General features: G+C 46.7%; 1 protein-coding gene across 2 annotated transcripts; it reads left to right on the top strand.

Moving 5' to 3' along the window:
• The first annotated feature begins 425 nt into the window (after window positions 1–425).
• zgc:153916 (serine/threonine-protein kinase N2) lies at window positions 426–21,728 on the top strand. 2 transcript variants are annotated; one of them, XM_027021512.2, is made up of 22 exons: window positions 426–769; window positions 6,536–6,836; window positions 8,680–8,840; window positions 10,998–11,121; window positions 11,220–11,374; window positions 11,983–12,196; window positions 12,691–12,876; window positions 13,290–13,399; window positions 15,482–15,625; window positions 15,780–15,855; window positions 16,197–16,365; window positions 17,172–17,307; window positions 17,453–17,589; window positions 17,712–17,787; window positions 17,887–17,978; window positions 18,441–18,617; window positions 18,695–18,757; window positions 19,025–19,101; window positions 19,321–19,463; window positions 19,577–19,684; window positions 19,817–19,897; window positions 20,106–21,728. In XM_027021512.2, the coding sequence occupies exons 1-22, from the start codon at window positions 752–754 to the stop codon at window positions 20,307–20,309; spliced, it is 2,952 nt and encodes a 983-aa protein (XP_026877313.2). In that variant the 5' UTR covers window positions 426–751; the 3' UTR covers window positions 20,310–21,728. The 2 variants fall into 2 exon arrangements, with proteins under 2 accessions (XP_026877313.2, XP_035380399.1); XM_035524506.1 differs by lacking the exon at window positions 426–769 and adding an exon at window positions 6,012–6,113.
• Window positions 21,729–22,977: the final 1,249 nt, after the last annotated feature.

Genomic DNA, 22,977 nt, shown 5'->3' with positions numbered 1-22,977 from the left:
AATCATAAAAGATTTTGATTTTGACTACTATAGTACTTCTACTGCTACTACTACTAGCACCACCACCACCACCACCACCACCACCAACAACAACAACAATAATAATAATAATAATAATAATAATAATAATAATAATAATGTGTAAGTGTAATACATAACAATGCGAAAAATTCTAATAACTAAAAATAACATTTCCATATATTTGTTTTGCCGTTATTAACGTATTAGTAGAATAGGTATGCTGTTAAAGTATGTTAAAGACATTATATTGGCTCCGACGTTATTTACACGCTACACGATCGTATTGAATGGGAGTGAATTGTTTAAACCCTAAGCCACTATTTTTAGCATGGACAACTGCTGTCGGGAAAATGTGTCCCCCATTGCATGGGACTTTTGATCACATGACTGAAAGTGATCCGAGTCTAGGGAGTAACAGCGTAACGCTGAGCGCGGGAGCTTCTTCCACACCACACCGCGGGCAGCCGCGCGCAGGAAGTCCGCTCCCCGACCAAGATCATCAAGCTTCACTTTGCTTTGGTGGGGTTCCTCACACCTCGCGAACGCGAACTTTAATCAGGGGCCGTCATGGACGTTCTGGAATCCCGACGTCACAATGCGAGCGGATACGTCATAGAGCCGATGGTTTTCTTGATGGTTCCAATGGCATGAGAGCGCTCGTGGAGCCGTGCTCGCGTGCGACTTGCCTCCTGTTCGTTGTCCCGAGTTTGATTTAAAGTTGAGGGGCAAGATGGCCGATCCCGTGCAGGTAGGGAACTGACATTCTGTTCTATAAATCTACCGCGGCGCTCCTCAGCAAGGCGAACGGACGGTTTAAATGTGTGTGGAATGTCAAAGTGATGTTAAGGCTTCTTCCACAAGGTTTTGTTACAAGAGAACGACTTTTCACGTTCGTGCGGGAGGGTTACGCGGTGGAGGGCACAGCGGGCCTAGGCATGAAACCCAGCCCATCTGCCGAAGTGGTATATTCAATAAGGCAGCTTGTACTTCTGCAGTCGATAGCTTGTCAGTTTGTTTATATATATGCAGATGTCATATTAAAACGGCAGTGCGTTGTGTTTAAGGAGAGCCCATAGCCTCCTACCAGTTGACACTTATCCTTTTTTTTTTACGAAGTTGCAAGTATACAGTAAGTATTGCTTTTGATGATGGAATCGCGAAGTGCTTTAGGGTTTTGACAGAGCGAGATAGATGCTGTTACACCCATATGCTGACTGACTGATTTTTCTTAGGTCTGAGATAATGTTACAAAGCCCTGGATACAAACCAAATGGCCTAAGATGTCATATCATTTACAGTTGATGCTTCCGTGTCTTATTCTTGTTAGACCACATAGTTAACCTCCAGTGGTATTTGGGTCTGGTTTCAAACATGGAGCGTTTAATAACGCACAGCTGTTTCACTGCCGAGTAAGTCAGCTTGGCTGCAGTCCTCAGTCAGTTCTAGTTTAGACTCCCATCCTGTTTTGGGAGATTGAAAGTCGGATTAATGGAGAGTGTCATTGCAGGTGTGTTGTCACCGTGGTTTCCTTCAGTCGCTTGTGCGGCTCCTCTTGGAGTGAGCAGGGAGGAAAACTGGAGTCAAAGTCTATTATTAGCAGCGTATCCTGTACCACACAGGCCTGGCAACTCCCTTGTACACTGCTGTTGGGAAGTATCAGGAAACTGGAGAAAGAATGGAGAGTTGAGCCGTTTGGTTTGTTCTAGCAGTAGCCTGCGTCAGTATGCTCATGTTTTCTTCCTGTGATGGAGAGTGTGAAGCTGTGAAGCCGTGCAGCCCTGCTGGACAATGTCTCGTGTGTTGTATTGTTCGGATGTGCTTTGCCGGAGCTTGGCAGTGAGATTGTTGCCAGGAAGCCTGTCTTTATGAAGGTCATAATGCTGTCCTCAGCGTGAATGCCCTGCTCTGGGATCGGATGCTGCTGTTTCCAACCCTTTAATTTTGCTCTTCTTTTGCCTGTTCTGACAAGACTGCTATTTTGCCCTGTGTTCTGTGAAATGTTAATGATCGGTAATGATTGCAGTTAGTAATTGTAAAATGTCCTTACTAAAAGGCAGTTTACTTGGTAGTTTTGCCTGTTTTTTTATTGTCAGCATATATTGCCCTTTTTGCCTTAGCTTAAATGTTTTGCAAATTGGGAGCTTTGGTGAAATCCAAACCTACTGTCATTTTGCTAGTTAGGGCAGTAGTAATGGCCGCGTTTGTGCCGGCCTCCTCCTACCAAGGTATGTCTTTGCACGGCCCCGAGTGTCCAGAGGCACGTGGGTGACTTTGGTGCCAGGTATCTTGTTCAGAGAGGCGCTTATATGTGGCCATGTCCTCGGTTCCTCAGAGGGAGAGATCCTCTGTTTTGTTTAGTCTCTTAGTAGCAGGATAGCTTGGCACAAATGGATCGTGGTGGGATGAGAGGGATTTATAGGGAGACAAAGTTATTCATTTTTCTCAAGAAGAGGTTGGTGTACGCCTGTGTGAATGGGTCTGGTTAAGTAGCCTACTGCTAGCAAGGTCGTAAGGATTGGCACAGTTAGGAGCTGCTGACTTGCTGCAGGAATCTTGAGACTTCATCCCACTGATGTCCAAGCCTGGATTGTGTTACGATAAACATGTTCAGTAAAAACTGTTTGCGCAAGAGTTAAACGACAGTGCACTTCAAAAGTGTCTCCTTCATGTTGTAAAACAGAGCAGTCAAAACTAACAGGTTAATAAAGATTCCTTCACATACAGCAAAAGACAAATAAAACTCACCTGTAAGGGACTGTTGAGTAAGAGTGGTGACTCAGATTTGTAGCGATGGCTTTTACACCTGCCCCACATCACAGGGAGACATTTGCACTGGAGGAATGGGCATGTTATTTATCTGAATGTGTCTTACCCTGCATTTTACATTACTTTTTAATATGCCATCCTGTGCGACAATCTTTTAGGGTGCATTAGTTGTGCCAGTTTACCTCAGATGGCCTGTAATTTAAATGATGGAATTTCCATACATATTGTGTTCTTTTATTTGTAATTTGGACTCGAAACAAAGACAGATGGAGATCAGTCATCTGTTCTGCCATGCTGTTCATGGCACAGCACACATCAGAACATGGGCTGGGTCTGGAGTTTTTAGCACTAGAGCTCCTAATCCAATCCTAAAGTTCCTGTCCCTCAGTCCAGTCCTCTCCGTGTCGCTGAACACAAGAATGGCTGGTGACTGACCCGGTTTCACAGTCGTGACCCCTCCACCGCTGCGACTCCACAGTGTGCCACAACCTGGGTCTGTCCCTCAGGCGCAGAATGCAGCAGTGTAAAGGTCGTTTGACGGCTAGGGTTTACAGACCGTGTAGATTCCTGTTATCTTCAGGGTGGGATTGACTGTGTTGCGCAACGTGCTGGTGTTGGGTGGAGCCGTACAGAGGACTGGCAGGAGGGAGGCCCCACCCGGCAGGTCGTCTTTGACTCTCAGACTCCCCGTGGAGAGACACTTTCCATTAACGTTGAGCTTTTTGCTCTCAAACGAAGCGCTTGCCAGTTCTCCTGCTAGTGCTTCGAAACCTTTTGCTTACACTCGCTCTCTCCCTATCTCTTTCACGACGCGCTTGCCTGCGCTTGTTTACTTTGAAATCTGCAAGGCTTTGGTTAACGGGGTTGTGGAAATAAACACTGGTGGATCGCGGCACCTCCTGCAGGATGTTATAACATGACTTACTGTTGACTATAAGCACCTACGCACTATTGAGCAATGTTAGCAATGTTAGCATTGGGACCTAAAGGGATTACAAACTGATGCCAAGTTTTTGCTCGGCAGGTTGCTAGCTAATTACCTCTCCTTGATTGATTGTATTTTTGAATGAAACACACTGCTAAGATGATACTGGCTGCAGTAGGCCAGTGGTCCATATCTAATTATTTTACTGTGATGTTACAGTTGGACTAAGTTTGCCTCCTGTCCAATGCTACTTGTTAGTGTTGATTTTATTTGAAAGTTGCTGAAAATAACATTGTGAAGTGGCCAGGCAGTGGGTTTGGTGTTTGTCCGGATGTTTGCGCGTACCTGTGCCCTCACAGATAAAGGCACTTATATTTGGTTCACTGCTGTTCTTGAATATTCGTGAACACTATTCTTGAGTTTTGTTATCAAACATATGAGCACTGAAATGAGTGTGTTGGTTCTTTTGCAGAATAGATATTGCTGTAGATTACTTTATGTCTAAACGATGTGTTTCTGTGTTTGTTGGCCAGCGGTTTTGACATCTCCCACCGTGCACAGCAGCCACTTCTATGGGGAGGGGATCGGAGGCAGGGCTGAGGCATGGCAAAGAATGGAAGGGGCCTGGTAGTTGCACTCATTTGAACTTGCACTCTTCTCAATCTTACTGATTGCAGCTTTAAGGCATAATGGGGGTTGTGTATTGTGGCCTTTGAGAATTGGGTATAATTGTGTGTATTTGTTTCACAGCTGTGAAAGGTGAGCTATCCCAGTTATTCACATTTATGGCTGTCTTATAATGTAGCACACAGACAAGCTGTTTCTTCCCACATGACCTATGAGAAATGAATGGCTTTCATCTGCCAAGTGGATCCAGTTTGATTATGTAGTTATGAAGCCTCACTTCCTGGCAATCTTCACAGAACAGTTTAGCACAGGTCGATGGAAGTACTGCTCTTTTCCTTCTGTCATCAATGGTGGTTGGTTGGTTGGTTGTTGGTATGTGTGGTGCGGAGTGCTCAGATCATCAGAGGAGACTTGGTGGTGTGTGTACTAGGACTCAGGTCAGAACTGCTGTCACCTGCACTTAAGCATGATCTTATTCCTTCTGAATCTTAACAGGACTGGTTCCTGACCAGCCTAGCTCAGATGCTATTCTGATGTCCCTGGATTGACTGGGGTTCGAGCAGCGTTGAGATTGGAGCAGCTCATCTGCTGTTAGAGTGGAAATGTCTGCATGGGTCTTGCTTGTACATCTCTTGTTCTTGTGTGAGGTGCTGTCATTAGTGGACTGAGAAGACGTTTTAAGAACCCTTGTGCACAGAAGGGATTGTGCATGTTCCGGTAAGAAATGTTTTTAGTGACCACTTTTTTTGCATTTGTTGTGCACTTCATTTAGTATAGTTGTTATGTAGCGCTGCATTTAGCCTTAAGCACGGTTCTCTGATTATTCTCACATCTCCACATTGGCCATCCTTGGTGTGGTTAAAAACTCCAAAGTGCTGTGTACTAATCTTATGTCTTACTTATAAAAAGAGGCCTAGAATTTCAGGCACTCCGAATTCTTTACGTGGTCCTATTTCAGGACGCCTCTGGCTTAAATCATACAGCTTAGCCTGGGGTTTGGGGCCTCCTTTGGATTTGCCAGGGCTGATTTTGCAGCAGTTCCACTCTGCTCTTGGTGGCCTGTGTGTCCATGCCCCACCCTGCAGGCAGTGAACGGCAGACCCTGCATTAGCAGCCCAGGCTATAAATCGGCACCAAAGACACTACAGAAGGAGCTCCGAGCACACTGGCCTTGCAGCGTGGTTTCACTTCAAGAAAACCATGCCATGAAAGCTGAGAGAGGCCTAGGGTTTAGGCATGGTTACCATGACGTTCTTGGCCTTTACCACTCTAGTAATATATCTCAAATGATTATAGTTATTAATGATGCGCATCAAGTGTTCTTGGTGAACAGTGCTACTTGGCCCAAAATATTTTTAAGAACCACAGCCGTTTCTTTTGAAAGCGCTATGAAATATTCTAGCCAATCGCAGACCTTTCTGGTGAGCGTGGTGTGGTCTGGGTGGTCTCGCGAACATTGTTCATAATCTGAATCACTGAATAACTTGTTTCTCGTCCTTTATATCTGGAACTGCATTTAATCACGTGGTCATATACCAGACTGTATATATACACCTGTATTTCCCATGAGCGCTTGGCTTCAGCCTGGTCAGCTGCATGCCCAAGCCATTAGCGGGTTGTTTGGACTTTAATGTCTGTTTTGGCACCACTCAGAATCCACTGACGGGGGTTTCGGTAAGGATGGAAAATGGCAGCCCGGCCCTGGGTTCTCTGGGAACGGTCTGGAGGCAAGATCCCTTACCGATGGGTCGCTCGGACCAAGCTGTGCAGCCTTGTGAGTCCGAGTCTATGATCAAACAGCCAGTGACCATGTTGTTATGGCTTTCAGTGGTTTTGTTTGATGAACGCTGGGGTTGGGTTTTGCGTTACAGCTCACGTTGCCTCTGAATCGTCCGTATATGGAATAAATAACGTCCCGTGGTCGTTTTATGTCCCTTTGCCTTTCGTTGAGTTGCGCAGGTGTGTTCGGGGTTTTGTTCTCTCTCTGGATAGTGTTTAGTAGTCCCATCTATATTTCTCTTTGCTTTCCAGTTACTCTGATTATTTTGTGATGTTACACCTCATTTGTGCAGAAACTGAACTGCGGCTGTCTAACGGGGTATTAAAGATTTGAGACAGATAAAATTCCACACACAAGCACTGTGGTCTTATGGATGTTATAAACGGGTTATAACTGTCTCTGTGTCAACCCCTCAGGGAGACCCCCGCGGGCAGGTGGTGTGTGATCGTCTTGGCCTCGGCCACAACCTGGACCTGTCGGACGCCATGGTCCAGCAGCGGTTGGACGAGATCAAGGACCAGATCAAACGCAAGATCCGCAAAGAGCTGAAGATCAAGGAAGGAGCGGAGAACCTCCGCAAGGTCATCACAGACAAGAAGAGCCTGGCCTACGTGGACAACTTGCTGAAGAAGTCCAACAAGAATGTACAGATGTTGCACCAGGACCTGCAGGAGCTTAATGCTCACATAGTGGTGAAGGACCCAGAGGAACTCTTAGGTACAGCTCGCTTATCTCCTCTTCTCCATTGACACATCCCATGTTGAAGTTTCGTTATGATGGTAATGAGATAAGGGCTGTCCGTGTTAAAAGGGACAGATGCTCATTTTGCAACTCTTAATTGCAACACAAAATCCTTTATCCTTTGTTCTTGTGGTTTATCTTAATCAGATGGTAATTCAGTGACAAATCCCAGAACCTCACCTACTCTGCGTGTGCGTGCGTGCGTGCGTGTGTGTGTGTGTGTGTGTGCACGCGTGTGTGCGTGGTGGAGAGACTCATTAGCTGGGTGGGAATATTCCATCATATTTCTCTGTTATTGGGGAGAATCCTGCTTGACTCGATGAAGTAGTGCAGGGCAACACCTGTGGGATTCACAGAACTGAGGATAAGTGGATGTAAATTTTTGTTTTTGTTTATTTATTTATTCTTAAGTACTGCCACAGTTTTTGATTCCATCTGTTGCAAATCAAGCAGCTGTCCTTGTTATTAAAGTGTAGCACCATCACTAATTGCATATTTACCAAGGCATCAGGTCAGGTAATGATAGAAATATGCAAATCTGTTTCGTTTTGCATATATTTACTCGTGTATTTACCATTTTGGCGTATTTAAGGGCAGGTTCTCTCTCTGGGGCCGCTCAGAAAATAGACCCTTACTCTTCTGTTCCTGTCCAGTATCGACCCTGTCGGATCTCATGCTCATGAAGAAGGTTTCAGTCATGCCATCGTTGGTTATCTGTAACTGACGTGATTTTCGTTTTCTCTTTTCCTTGCCATGCTCCGTGTCACCACGGAGATCAAAGAAAGGAAATTGTTAAGTGTTTACATTTTTGAGATGGTGCTTTCAGATAATCTCAGATAGTCGGGCTGATGGGTCCAGTTCCAGTCTTGTATACTGAGGCTAACAAACCGTGGTTCAAGCTTAGAATGCTGAAAATGTAAATACCGTTTAATATCGGTCCGTATCACTAAATATGTTACTTGGGCATCTACTGTTTAGAAAGTGTGAGAACTGTGGCCTATAGGATAGTGTAGCTTAATGTTTTGACACTTTTATATTAGTAGATCTGGCAAATAATTGTTTAAAAAGGCTGCTCATTTTAACAGAACTGATGTGATTTGTTTTGAGTGGTGATTTGATTTATTGACTCTGATACATGGGAGAGTTTCATAGATTTCACTGAGCCTGTTTATGCCTTTACACTTTAATGGAAACAGAAATACCTTGTACTGATAACACTCTCACTTCCTTAAAAATTCAGTGTCCTTTCTTGACCCGTGTGAAACTTAACAAATGGAAAATGTGCTGTTCAAAGATCGGCGCTTGCGTTCAAAGACCGGCACTTCCTTCTTCTGTCTTTTTTTTTTTTTTTTTTTTTTTTTTAGTGGTCAAAAAATGGGCAAGGAAAACCCTGAGCCGAATGAAAAGTGCGCATCAGAAATAAATTATTTAGAACTTGTTTCCAGTCTGTAGTCATGGTTACATTTTGTTGCACTCTTGGAGTCGTGCACTTGAGAACTCCTCCAATCTCTTCAGTGGTGATCCGTCTATATATTCCACCATGTTGTTTCATCATTAAGTCTATGCTCCGCTCACTGACCATTCTCCATTTCTAAACACTTTCCGTTCTAACACTGAGCTTAATCACAGTGTGGAAATCTGGCCCTCGGGGTTTATGTTCCTTGGCAAATTTTCTATTGTTCAGTTTTCAAGGGCTACAGACATTTTTCCAGCATCCTTTTATATAAGCCAAGAACCGTGCGGCACAACGGGTTTGAGTCTCGTGCTCCTTCTTCCAGTGGTGTGCTGAGGGCCTTAACGTTTGTGTTTTTTGGTTTAGTTTCTGAGTCCCCCCGGACCCCCGACACCCCCAACTGCAAGGCTCACGCCACCGCCAGCAGCAGCCGGCTGGCGGCTCTGAAGAAGCAGAACGACATCGAGCTCAAAGTCAAACAGGGAGCCTTGAACATGATCCAGATGTACTCCAACGGCACGTACAAGGTAAGTCTGCTTCCGAACCGCCCTCCGATGGCGAAACAAACACGTCTCACTCATGCATTGCTCAGGAGTGATTTTTTTTTAATGGTGTGAAGTTTTACTTGCTTGCCATTTTAGGCCAGAACACCGAAGGTGCGGTACAAAGACGAAGTGAAAAAAGGGTGAGACTGAACTGGTCAAGATCCTCCTTGACCAGGGCTGTGTCAGCAATGATGAGGTCTTTGATCTCGGAGTGCTTGTGTCCAAGTTCCAGCCAATTAAACGAAAACGGATGTGAGAATATCCAATAATGTGGAGTAAGGAATGATTAGTGACTAGTGGTTCACTAGTTGGCTATTATGCACATGTTCATATTGGCTGTTTTGAAATTGTTTACTTCTGCTTTTTTTTTGAGGAAGTTCAATATAAAGTGTCTTTAGTACTGGGACTCTGGAACAGTCTCAACCAGGACAACTCAATGTCTCAACAGCAAGGCAGATTGCAGTTACAGCAGCCTCTTTTTCCACTGTAGAGCTGAACGGTTGAGAGTACTTACAGCAACCGTTCCAGACGCATCTCCACACAAACGTGTTTTGGAATGGAACGTTTGCAGAACTTTCTAGGCAGAGTCAGCTAACCGTGCTCAGAGGCACAGAGCCGTTCGGGTAAGGCGGCTTAATGCCGTAGAAATTCACAGATGGTTCTGCACAAACTGAGGTTTCTTGTCATCACTGCTGAGCATCTCAATAATGTCCTGTGCTCTGTTGTGCACTTAAAAAAAAAAAACCCAAAAAAACCCACTTAAAACAGTCTAAACGATCCATCTGCTCTGACACATGCAAAGACCGGAATTGTTTAGCAACAACAACTGTCACATAATTTTGATGAGAGACCCGTCGCTTCCACAAATAGTTCCTGGCCCTGATTTCCAGCACAACACTTGTGGAAAAAGAAACCATAACCAGCCTCGGGAGACCGGGAGAGCACGCGATGGCCTTGCATGACCCTAGTAACTGTTTGGCCCTACAGTGGAAAAGATGTGTGGTGACGTAATCACCACATGTAATATGCAGTATAGTTCTGTCGTGCAGCCCTACACACCAACCAATCACACATCCGCACTATGCCCTGAAACTGGGGTAGTTTGAACGGACTGCGGTGTAGCCACCTTGGCGTGTGTGGCTTGGAAGCTTGCTACAAAATGCTCACTGTGTGTGTGTGTGTGTGTGTGTGTGTGTGTTTGTGTGTGTGTGTGTGTGTGTGTGTGTGTGTGTGTCTTGGGACATTTAGCATTTTCACACATACATGTGACTCTTGCATGCCAGAATTTAAGAGGTGTTCTTAGGAAAGCAGAGATAACAGCAGCATTTTGGGTTTGGTTCTGATGACTGTAACCATCTTCGCGGTTCAGGTTACCGGACCTTGGTGCTGGTCCAGCCTTCTGTAATATCAGGCCAGTATTGTAAGAATGATTAGAAACTGATTTATGGCGCATCTGCACTTGCAGAATATTGTCTGTATAAAGTTCAGTGTCACCTGCTGTTGGTCTTCATGCAGAGTGTCTGCGTAGTCTTATTTGAGCAGATTGATTGATTGCCAAATGGGTTCTGATATATCGTACAAGTTGTTTAGCTGTTGTTCCTTAGTAGTAAGGAAAAATTACATTGAAAATATTAGTGTCCTGTGAGTGTCTTTGAGATCTGTTTACGAAGCATCTTTCAGAGGGTGGGTGCAAACATTTGCCTGGCGCGCGCGTTGCACTGAAATCGGGGCCGTGCGGCGGACTTCCTGTGGAAGTGGACAACACCTCCTCCAGGAAGGGGCTCCGAGGTGACCTCAGCGTCTGAATGGAGCAGTACTCCCAAAAAAGACCAGTCCACCATAGGCTTCGGTTATATTTACACACACACCGGACGTGCACGGTGTGAGAAGTAAACACGGCACTGTAGTGAGCGCATGAACAGCAAGCTAAGAACCAGTCAGATGTCTCTCCTTTATAGTAAAGCTTCAAATGACATGATGATTCTCTCTTCTCATGGTTTGTGAGAGGATGAGGCTTTCAAACTTTTAAAGAACTTTGTCCTGGTTTCATCCACAGGCGCTGGCACAAGGACGGCCGTGCACACAAAGCGGTTCATCCGAGTCTTTTTTTTGACAGTTTGTTGTTCTCTCGTTCTCCAGGACCGCAAGCTGCTCGCCACTGCACAGCAAATGCTGCAGGACAGCAAGACGAAGATAGAGTTCATTAGGATGCAGATCCTCAAAGCTAGCCAGGCCAACGAGACGAGCTACGAGAACAGCGATGGTGGGTGTCACTCTTGTGTGGCCCTCCGTTCTCCAGGTTGCTTTCATCCTAGTTAGCGCACAGCTGAAGCTAACGTGAAGTGAACTCTAACCTTTCAGTGTCTGCGAACAAGTCCCTGGTCAGCCCGCTGGACCTGCGGCTTGAGGAACTGCGGCATCACTTCCGGATCGAGCTGGCGGTGGCGGCGGGCGCCAGGAACGTGATGAAGCTCCTGGGCTCGGGGAAGGTGGCTGAGAAGAAAGCCCTTTTAGAGGTGCGTCCCCTCCAACACGGCCACGACAGCGTCACGCTTCCCATAGGGAGGGATGGAGTAAGGAAATCTCAGTGGAACTCTGCTAAAGGATGTGTTCAGACGATCCTTGGAGCATGAGCGGCCAGGGAATGGGAAGAGAGGCTCGGAACAGTGAAGGAGGATGTTTTGGGCACAAGGCCGTGGGAACTGTCACCGGTGCTCTAACGCTGCCAGCAGCTCGGTGGGAAATGGGAGCCAGACGCTGCAACGGCTCCGTTATAGTGTCTGGCTGTCGTAGTCCACATCCTGTTGACGTAGGCTGTCCTGTCTCAGGCAGGACACTGAATGCTGCAGCCAAGTTTTATGCCTGTCTGACCCAGATAGCTCATAGGTCTATGTTTTGTACAAAGCACTTCCAACTTAATTATACACTGATGTAAGAGAACAGGACAATAGAAACCTTATCTCAGTAGTCTTAAGATTCAGCTTATCTCGCTAATTAAGAGCTCATCTTGTTAGATCTAATTGCAAAATAAAAAGAAATGTCTAATGCCACTGATGGAGTGCAGTGGGTTAAAGTAGCCCGTGGGGTTGAGCAGGACGTGGTGCTGATGAGAGTGCATCTCCAGGCTCAGGCGCGCCTGAACGAGTCGAGTCAGAAGCTGGACCTGCTGCGCTACTCCCTGGAGCGGAGGCTGAGGGAGCTGCCCCAGAACCACCCGAAGGCCAGCGTCATCTCCGAGGAGTTGGCCATGGCGGCCTCACCTCCTCTGAGCCTGCGCCTGAGCATCATCTCCTCCCACAACCAGTACAGCACCGTGGCCAAGCCCGCCGCCCTCACGGGTAAGCACGCACGCACGCAGCCTGCTGGCTTCTCTTGCGCCGGTCTGCTCGTGGTTCTGTAAGAGCGGGTGGGTTTTTGCACGCTTAAATCCACATAAACCCCGCGATGGTTGGTATTTCACGCATGCCACCGTGTCTCGGCTAATGCGTTTGCATGGGGGTTCCAGTGTGTTCATGTGTGCCTTCAGCTGGCACAGTAACAGGGTGGCAGACTGAGGCACAGTAAGGCAGCTGTAAGTCAGTCTGGAGTACAGCGAGGTGATGAGCTGTCTTCCCACTACTTTACTCCTTCCTCTGGAACACCCCTTTGCTCTGATAGGCTGTAGAGCTCTGCGGCTATATCTTGCATCATTATGCATTCATTTGTTGATGACCAAGTATATTTCCTGTTATGTAGTATATGTTATAGTTGGGTTATTTGTTTTGCCTTTTTGTTTGGTAATGCAGATTTCACTGTCTGTGTGTGTGTGTCCGTGTGTGTGTGTGGTGTGCAGGAACGTTAGAGGTGAGCCTCATGGGCTGTCAGGACTTGCTGGAGAACGTTCCGGGCCGATCCAAAGGGATACCCGTGTCCCTGCCCTGCTGCAGCCCCAGCGAGACACGCTCTTCCTTCATGAGCCGCTCGACCAAGAACAAATCGGGCGGCAGCAGGAACCTCCTGAAAGCCGACGAGCTGTCCAGTTGAGTGTGTTCACCTTTCTGCCGTTTCAGAATCAAAGAAGGTGCTGAAATGTTGGTTTGGAATCTGTGCGGAAGGGCTGAGTGCCCTGGGCGCATTCCTGACGCCTCGCTCACCGCTGAAACGTTGAAAAGACAAGGTTTGCATTTGTGCTGTTAGTTGTTTGCACCTTATGTAACAGTTGCTAGTCACAATTCTCTTCAAACGAGGTCCTGGTTTTTAATGGGGGCATTGTGAAAACAAGTTGTCCTTTTGGGGTGTTTCCTTATGGTCGGTTATGTCCCTGACTGCAGCAGGGCTACGGGAGCTCCTGTTTCACCCTTGAGGTCTTAGATACTGTTAACGGCATGGCCCTGTCGTCATGGCGAGATAACGCTAACTGAGAGGTGTGATGTTGCAATGTTGCACCAGCAGATGAGATCAGCACTGTTCTGAAACTGGACAACATGGTGGTGGGCCAGACCAGCTGGAAGCCTGTCAGCAACCAGTGCTGGGACCAGAAGTTCACTCTGGAGCTTGACCGGGTAAGAAAAACAGCACACACACACACACACACACACACACACACACGGTCTTTGGCTACATGTTCTTAATCCCCTCAAAACATAGTAAACACCCTTGTTCACACACAAATGCTTGCTTGGCATCCCTCCTGTAGCACCTCCCCTCTACCACAAGAACTACCATAGTTAAGACTACAAATCCCAGATCTGGCAGAGTTTTCAGGAAAAGAGTATCCCACTGTGACTTTGTGACTGACATCCACCCCTCTGGTGGTTTGCACTGTTGTTAGCACTGTTTAGTCACACTTACATAAACCACTCAGCATGGAATTTCAAGAATCGCAAGGTGACTGACCCACTGCTTGCACGCCGGTTAATAACCCTTTGAAGAGAACAATGTCAGTTCAGTGACTTCACTCGACCGATCCCTGACTGACATCATCCGCAAACAAAGCTTGCATTTATGCTGTTTTTCCTTATTTTGGGGGCTGTGGTCTAATGTAACACATGACACAGGAGAGGAAAGGCTGTGTGTGTAAGGTTTGAGGTCGGAGAGCGAGCCCAGATCAAGAGCTCAGGGTCCACTATAGTCAGAGGAGCTCTGGTTCGTTAGCAGCAACAGGAAGCTTGAGGTGTATATCTCAGTGGTTGAGGTACTTGACTAGTAATCAAAAGGTTGCCAGTTCAAGACCCACTGCCAGCACGTTGCCACTGTTGGGCCCCTGAGCAAGACCCTTAACCCTCAATTGCTCAGTTAAGGTTGTATTCGGTCATAATTGTAAATCGCTTTGGATTAAAAGCCGTAAATGTGTCTGAGGAGGAGAGAATTGGTGCAGGGAGGAGAAAGCAGAGAGGGTGTGTGTGTGTGTGTGTGTGTGTGTGTGTGTGTGTGGGGGTGTTGGAGATTGAGGGGTCTGATGGGAGATGAGTAGCTGGAGATTGACCCACTGCACCTGCTTATCATAAAGTCTTGGGAAATCTTACAATGACGGAATACTGCGTGAGGTCAGGGAGCAGAGGGAACACGAAGTACTGGATCGTCAGATTAGGGGGACATGGGCAGTCCATGCCAATAAAAAGCACAATAGTCTTCATCCAAGACTAACGGAGTGATTTTATTCTAAGGACAATGCCCTCTATTAGAATAACGATAGAAGGTAAATTCCCTCCCGTGTCAGACGAAAACGCATGACCTGTGGGGGAAATTCCTGACCTGCCCACCATAGATGCCACAGAGAATTCTCTCTCTGGGTTACTGATTAGCAAAGAGTGGATCAGATACACAGGGGCACGTTTACACACAGGGACCTATTATAATTGTTCTTAGTAGAACAAAACAGACACATTTTCAGTGATGGTGTGATCCCCATTCTTACCACAAGCCAGAGAACACGTTGAAACAGGAAATGTCAGCAATGACTCGGGGCATGACTGAATTTCTCATACTAATATCAGAGACAGTATATAAGAACAGTATGAGGTGTTGGGCGCACGGCACACACCCCTTTGTTCAGCTAACAGAAGGTCCTGGTCCAGTCTGTGTGCAACCACAACCGCAAGCTCCGCGTTTAATGTGCGGGCGGTGTCATCAGTTAAGTTCCAACATCATCGGTTAGTTCCAACAGGATTGTAAAAGGGGCCTGTATAGTCAACCCGTTGAGGTTCCATAAAAATGCAGGCAGTTCATCTTTATACATGGTAATGTTAATGAGATTAACCACGAAGGCAATAGACAGTTGGAGGGGTCAGATTTGGCTTTAGCCAGAAGGGATGGGGCCACAGGTCTGTTGTCAGGCAGGCGGGCAGACAGGCAGCAGTGAGACCCCTTCTAGCTCTGCCTTCTGAAAACGTATAGCAGGCTTGGAATACTAGGACTGATGTCCTGTTACTGCTCACGAAGGACTTGTGTCCCGTTACTGCTCATGACGGACTTGTTTTATTGCTATCACGTGAACCAAAAAACACACGATTTTTGCACAGTCAGGCCAGATCTTTATTTCTCGTTCGTGTTTGCCGTGTTTTATGTCATTTGTGAGTCCTGAAGTTTTATTGAGTCACATCCTGCGTCCTGCACCCTGTACTCCCTCCCCGTGTCCTGTATAGTCTCGTGAGTTAGAGATGGCCGTGTACTGGAGGGACTGGCGTTCTCTGTGTGCTGTGAAGTTCCTGCGTCTAGAAGACTTTCTGGACAACGAGCGCCATGGCATGTGCCTCTACCTGGAACCGCAAGGAACACTGTTTGCAGAGGTGCAGTCATGTGTGAAACATGCACACACATACACACGCATACACGCACACGCACGCACACAAACACACACACACCCCATTGCCTCATGTAAGGCACAATAGCTGTGGCATTCTGATTTTATCGAATTGTTTCTTTGCTTGTTTGCCTACCCAGGTTACATTTTTCAATCCTGTTATTGAGAGACGACCAAAGCTACAAAGACAAAAGAAAATCTTCTCAAAACAGCAAGGTATGCTCATCAGGACCCAAGCGGGTCTCTGTGAGGGACGGGTCCAGACCGGCTCCCTTCTCAGAGAGCTAACTTTGGTACGACTGGCCTCTCTCGAAAAAAGTCATCCTTGGTTTAAAAATGGCTGTCTCTTTTAATGTTACAAGTTAACTCCATTTAGACAGATTAGATTAGATTAGCTAACCAATGCTGTGGTCGTTCAACAGTTTGTCACAATCACTCAGTCTTTTTAGTGGCCTCTCGGGTGTAATGACCTTTGACCCTCCCTGGTCTTCCGCAGCCAGTCTGGTGCCGTGTGACGGGTTTTTTTTCCCTCTTGCTGCCTCCTCCAAACTCTGCAGGTAAAACATTCCTGCGTGCCCCCCAGATGAACATCAATATCGCCACGTGGGGCCGCTTGGTGAGAAGAGCCATCCCCTCCGTCAACAACTCCTTCAGTCCACCTGTGGCGGAGCTGGGCTCAGCACTGAACCCCGAGTCCGGCCCTCATGGTCACCCGGACTTGTCCAGGTATCTACACACGCCTGCACGCACGCACGCACAAACACTGCTTCAGACCGTCTTGCTCAAATCATGTGTGCACTGCAGTTCAGTTTAACTTGGCAACTGCAGTGATTTGTACTCGTTGGTAGCGCGGTTCTCACCCAGATCGGCCCTGCTCCACCCTGGTGCCCGTGCCCACAGGGCTGTTCACGAAAGCTTGAAGAAAGCTCAGAATAACAGGTTAACAAAACGTCACCCTGCGGTCCAGTGACAAGTTAACAATAAAGATAGAAAATGAATCAATAGAAAATAAAATATGATCTCTCATTGATCTCTCATTTGTTGATGAGCCAATGAGTAGACATGCACTTTAAAATAAGTAGACATGTTGACTGCTAGTGAAATTGAATCACATAAGTTTTAAACCGACGTGATCTTTGTTTGCCTGCTTTAATGCACACGCTCTCACGTGCAGACGTCTCTCAACACGTTCTTGAACAAACAAAAACATTTTGACTCTCACCTTGAAATGCTCTTACAACACAGGGATCAACTCCTCGCTATCTCAGTACAACCCACATCTGAGTCAAACTTACCCTCTTATCTTGAACAAACAGCGCCTAACCAGTCTTAAAATGTCTCAGTTAGTGTTGTGTGAGGTATAACGAGTACTGGCTAAGTGTTTGTTCATGTGACGCACGGGTTCCTGCGTTATCTGTGCGCAGATCCTCGCGTGGGAGCCTGATTTGGCCCAAAAATGGCTGCGGTCAGGCCTGTCAAAAGAACCTGCAATGTTGTCGACAGTGCGTTGACCCCTGACCCTTTTCCCTCAGGGACCCGACCGTGACCAAATTAAACTTTGACAAGACGGCCTCCCCTCCTGCCACCCGGCACGCCCGCACTGCGGAGCTGGAGGAAGAAGAGGAACCCGTGATGCAGGACAAAGTCCCAGAAGGGAAGGAGGTTCAGGTACGCTACATTCCATTAGGCCGTCGTCTTCTGTTCCAAGCACGCTCGTTCGGATCAACTTTGGGGCATGGTTACGACCACTGCCTTCCCCCTCGCTCGTGCCGGGGCCGTCCCGGTCCTGCACTAGCGTTCCTCTCACCCGCAGGATGCGTTGGCCACCTTCGACTTTCTGAACGACAGTCGCAACAGTTCCACGCTCAAGCCGGACTACGATTCCCAGGTGGAAAACGATGGCCAGCAGCCTGAGCTGGCACTGACGAACCAACAGACAACGGGAACAAGGTGACATTCCCAAGAGCCCCCAGGATACCCTCCAAATCCTTATTCCCAGAAGGAAGCGAATGTTGAGTTTTAGCAGTCTTGGGGTTTTATATTGTCCTTAACTGCATTCGCGTTCCTTGCAGGGAGGAGCAGGACAGCCAGTTCACTCTCGCAGACTTTAGATGTGCGGCGGTCCTGGGTCGCGGACACTTTGGAAAGGTACACTCTGTTTGTGCTGGGTTCGGAGCGCATTTTGTCTGGCTCGAGACAGAAACACGGTTCACCTCAACGTCATTCATCTCCTCAATAATTCAACAGGTCTTACTGGCTGAGTACAAGAGTACTGGGGAAATGTTCGCCATCAAAGCCTTGAAAAAGGGGGATATAGTGGCTCGAGATGACATGGACGGGTAAGCATGGCCAATCGGAGAATGTGTTCACGGCTTTGTGTGTCTGTGTGATCTTGCGCAGGCCCGGTCGTTTTGGCTCACTCACCTGCACAACCAGACTGCCTGCATGGCTTATGAGAGGATCTGTAGGGATGCTAATCACAGTGCCACCTAATGGTGGCCACGTGACATTCACATAGTTGTAGTACCGGTTAGGGACCATGTGAATGCTGCCACGTGGTTGGTAAAAGCATGCAGGAGGCGGCATTGTTCCTGCCGCTGGTGGGCACATCGCAAACCTCCGGTGTTCTCTGCACAGGCCTGGGCAATCCCAACAGGAGCATGGCTTAATTCCGCGTTGTTTAACCTGCCCACCTCATTGCTCAAACCAGTCCAGCTAAGACTGGACACTGCTGGAGTGTGTGTCTGAGAGAGAGAGAGACGTCAATTCAGCGTCCTAACCGCGAGTGCTTGTGCCTGCAGCGTCATGTGCGAGAAGAGGATCTTCGAGACGGTGAACAGCGCGAGGCACCCTTTCCTGGTGAACCTGTTTGCCTGCTTCCAGACCCAGGAGCACGTGTGCTTCGTGATGGAGTACGCCGCCGGGGGCGACCTGATGATGCACATCCACACTGACGTGTTCTCGGAGCCACGCGGAGTGTGAGCGATCGCCCTCATTTCCTCTCAGACCCCCTCACCCTCTCCACGCTCACACACTCTCCTCCCTTTCTCTGCAGCTTCTACGCAGGCTGCGTGGTTCTAGGCCTGCAGTTCCTGCATGAGCACAAAATTGTGTACAGGTACGTTCCAGTTATGAAAACTTCATACTCGGATGTTCTAACCTTTTATATACATTTACCGGATGGTTTTATCCAAAGCGACTTATAATTATGACTGAGTACAATTTGAGCAATTGAGGGTTAAGGGTCTTGCTAAGGGGCCCAACAGTGGCAGCTTGGCAGCGGTGGGGCTTGAACTGGCAACCTACCGATGACGAGTCGTGTACCTTAACCACTGAGCTACCGCTGCCTCCTTTTATGCAGTTCACATTTGTTTCTCTCCTCCAGGGACTTGAAGCTGGATAACCTGTTGCTGGACTCTGAAGGATTCGTAAAGATCGCCGACTTTGGTCTCTGCAAAGACGGTGTGTGTGATCCGCCCTCTATATTACCCGCGCACCAAGTCTCACACCTTAAATGTGCAGTTACTGCGACGATGAAAATGTGTACTTTCACACTAATGGAGTGAAAAATTACGTTTAAAATGTTGAAGCTCATCAAGGTTTCAAACATTTTGTAATGAGTTTAAATGGTTTAAATTTAAGGGCAGATTCGATGCGTTTCTTTTTTCTCTTTGCGTTCAGGAATGGGATTTCAAGACCATACCAGCACTTTCTGCGGCACTCCGGAGTTCCTGGCCCCTGAGATCCTGACGGAGACCTCGTACACCCGCGCGGTGGACTGGTGGGAGCTGGGCGTGCTCATCTTTGAGATGCTGGTGGGAGAGGTGAGATTTGGCCCCCACGTCCCCCCCAGGAGCCTGTAGCTGAGCTGGCATTAGTACGTCGGAGCAAAGCTGGGCGCCTGAGGGCACAGTCAACGTGTTCTCTGTCTCTGCAGTCGCCCTTCACAGGTGATGATGAAGAGGAGGTGTTTGACAGTATAGTCAACGATGAAGTCCGTTATCCACAGTTTCTCTCCACTGAGGCTATCTCCATAATGAGACAGGTATGGTTTTTGAGCCATGATCTGAACTTAGTTTTGTGTTTGGGGGGGTGGGTGTTCCTTGGGAATGGTTGCGTTGTGTGCAGTTATCTCGTGAGCGTCTTTACACTCTGGCGTGTTCGTGTGTGTGCACAGCTGTTGAGAAGAAACCCCGAGCGACGTCTTGGTGCAGGGGAGAGAGATGCAGAGGAAGTGAAGAAGCATCCATTTTTCAGAGTACGCGCCCTCTCACCGCCCGGCTTCCTGTTTGAGCGTTCGCTCACCTTTTGACCTCACGTTTCTTTGTTTTGTTTTTTTATTTACAATGGCCAAACAAATATATGAATGGTCGGGGTTTCTTATAAACTAGGTGATGAATGTGTGTTGTTTGGTCTATAGCAGTACCGTTCTCATTCCTCCTGTGTTTTCTGACTTCCTCTCTCAGAACTTGGACTGGGCTGCATTGCTGGCCAAGAAAATTCGCCCTCCGTTTGTGCCAACCCTCAAAGGTTGCGATGACGTCAGTAACTTCGACGAAGAGTTTACCTCGGAAGCTCCGATACTGACCCCGCCCCGGGAGCCTAGGTTACTGACAGACAGAGAGCAGGAGCTTTTCAAGGACTTTGACTACATAGCTGACTGGTGTTAGCCCCACCCCATGATCTTCACAGGCCCCACCCACACACTCAATACTGTGAAGCCCACTGCCATATCGAGCAACTCTCTCCCTGAGGACTGACTGACTACACTTCTCTCTGCTATTATCTGTGCCGTTGGAGAGATTAGCATCTTCAACATTAAATGTTCATTTAAAACCAACTTTTTTTTTGTTTGTTTGTTTGTTTTAAATTCAGGATACAATAGTCAAGGAAGCCCCATGAGGCTTTTAGTTTTGTCAGAGCACTGGGTTATTTGTTTTTGTTTTCTTGGTGCACTCCTGTCTTATAAGATCATCTCTTGAGCGGCGTGCAGTGAAGTCTCTTCACTGGCTTTGTCCAGAGCATTGTCATTTGTCTTCCTTTCTATGCGGCCTGTTTTCAAGGTTAAACTGCTCGTCATCTGAAATGCACAGAAAATGAGTCTTTGAATCCAGCCAAGTGCAACACTATTAAATGGTTCCTTCTTCATAAGTGACTTTCACTGAAGCTCAGACAATCCCTCTCCAAGTGTCCAACTCTACATCACAGTCTTTTGATCCATGTATTTATTTAGTGTTTTACTGTCCATGTTGCCTTAAACTCTTCACAGAGGGTTTCCAGACAATAAGCACAAGGTACTAAAGGCGCTTACCAGAGTCTGAATCCAGAAAGGGGCTCTCGCTCTCCCTTTTTCATCTCTGATTGGATTTAAAGAGTCCTTGGCCAAAAACATGTAGTTGGGTTATCTTGATCCTTGTAGACATTTTGCTTTTAATTTTTCATCTTTTTTTTTTTTTTTTTTTTAAGGTTTTTAATTTCTCATTACACATGTACTCATACCATTTGAAAAATATTGTAAGTTATAGTTTTGTACTATATTTTAGTACAGGTTGGGTATTAGTATCAGGATATTAGTATCTTGGATCTGCTGTATGGTATGTGTGTGTGTGTGTGTGTTGTGGTTGTGTTGTTAAATATATGAATTGTATGGTTATCACTACAGAGGGGGCAGCTCAACTTTGAGAGCAATCATGAACTTCTCAAATGGAATGTATAAATGTATATTCATCAAAGCAAAAATTTATATTTTTGGCACATGGTTATGCCAAAGCAGTCTGTGTTTTAGTGGTTGTTTTTTTAAATCATCATATGACTCTTTCAGGAGATGTTTTTTTGTTTTTTTTGGTTTTTTTTTCAGCGTGAGACATTCCTTTTTCTGTGAGATGTTCTCACAGTTATGCCATTTTTTGGTTCCATGTGCCAGCTGCAATCAATAACATAATGAAACCTTAAACCTAAAAACCAGCGGCAGGGCAAGAAACTGGCTCCTCCCTGGACTGCTAGTATGCAGAATAAGCTCTTGTGTACTTTTGCCGAATATTTCGCACAGTGTATCACCAAACCCTTCTCAAATACACTCTACACAGTGAGGTCTGGTCTCTGTCTGTTTCTCCTTTTCAGAGGACTGTGTATACTACTGGTTGACACATGTCTTGAACTACCCTGGTAATGCATGTTTTTTGGGGGGCTTAGATCAAAGTTTCTTTCAGAATAGATCTATAACTTTCACAGGCGAAATCTGTAGGTTCAGTGTTCCAAGTTCAGATATTTATATTTTTTATTTATTAAAAATCACACATCTAGTAAAACTTGACCGACTGGTCGTGCAGCGGGTGTTGTAATGTGAGTTTTTCAAATGCTAGTGGACTAGGAAACACGTTTGTAGTGTTTAACCTGCAGCAGTGTATTCAAAGGAGAAAAAAAGAATCGTATTGCTCAAGGCATGCTGGGATTGGGCTTCAAATGTATTTTAAGCCTAATTCAGCATTTTTATGGTAAAATGAAAATAAATTAGAAATATTAAGTAAAAGAAAAACAAGATTCTTGGTCATGGGTTTAATGCTACCATTTTGGAGCAAAAATGTATGGGTGTGTGGATCTTAATTTAACTGCTTTTCTGATAAATGAGAAATTTTGTCCTTCTCGTTAGGCATATCCTTAAAAGGGCCCTTAGTGCCTGCTTCTTTAACTATGAGAGCGAGAGAGAACTTGCTCAACTGGTTGGCTAGCACTTCTGAAAAAGGTTTCGTAAAGTCACAAATGAGTTCCAGAAGGTTGACCGCACAGGTGCCTTCATGTGGCTCAGTGCTTGGCCCCACCCCTTCTCCCACCGCATGTTCAAAGAGAGGCGTTCCACAGCACCATATAACCACAGATAACGAGAACGGCCACTTGCTGAATAATGCTCTGGTCTTTTTTTCATTCCCTATACTGTGTGTACCACTGGGGAAAGAACAACCTTTTTCACACTTGCTGGAGTTTTGGATGACGTTTTTCCGAGTAAGTCACCCTTTGTGACTTCATCATGGATCCAGACCCACTCCCAGGGATCCACGTGTCCAGGCGTAATCTGCGTTTCTGAATGATCTGTGTCAGCGCCGGTGCTGGAGGAACTCCTGGGATCCCGCAGGCCTGGGTGTGCTCTCCCAGGGGGGACCTTTACGAACAGGAAGGGGAAAAGGAAGAGGGGAGCCCACAGCCCCAGGCCGTCAGGGAGCAGCGCTAACTCCATCTTCTGTCCTGCCACAGGAAGTGAAGGAATAGCGCTGTCTGGGACAGTGCTGATAAAGAACTGAAATTAGACTGGACTGATGAGTAATCCTGGGTGTATCTGTGGCT

The sequence above is a fragment of the Electrophorus electricus genome, chromosome 3, assembly GCF_013358815.1.
Source record: "Electrophorus electricus isolate fEleEle1 chromosome 3, fEleEle1.pri, whole genome shotgun sequence".
Lineage (NCBI taxonomy): Eukaryota > Metazoa > Chordata > Actinopteri > Gymnotiformes > Gymnotidae > Electrophorus > Electrophorus electricus.
The sequence above is the reverse complement of the archived record's forward strand: the minus strand, read 5'-3'. Positions and strand labels throughout refer to the sequence as shown.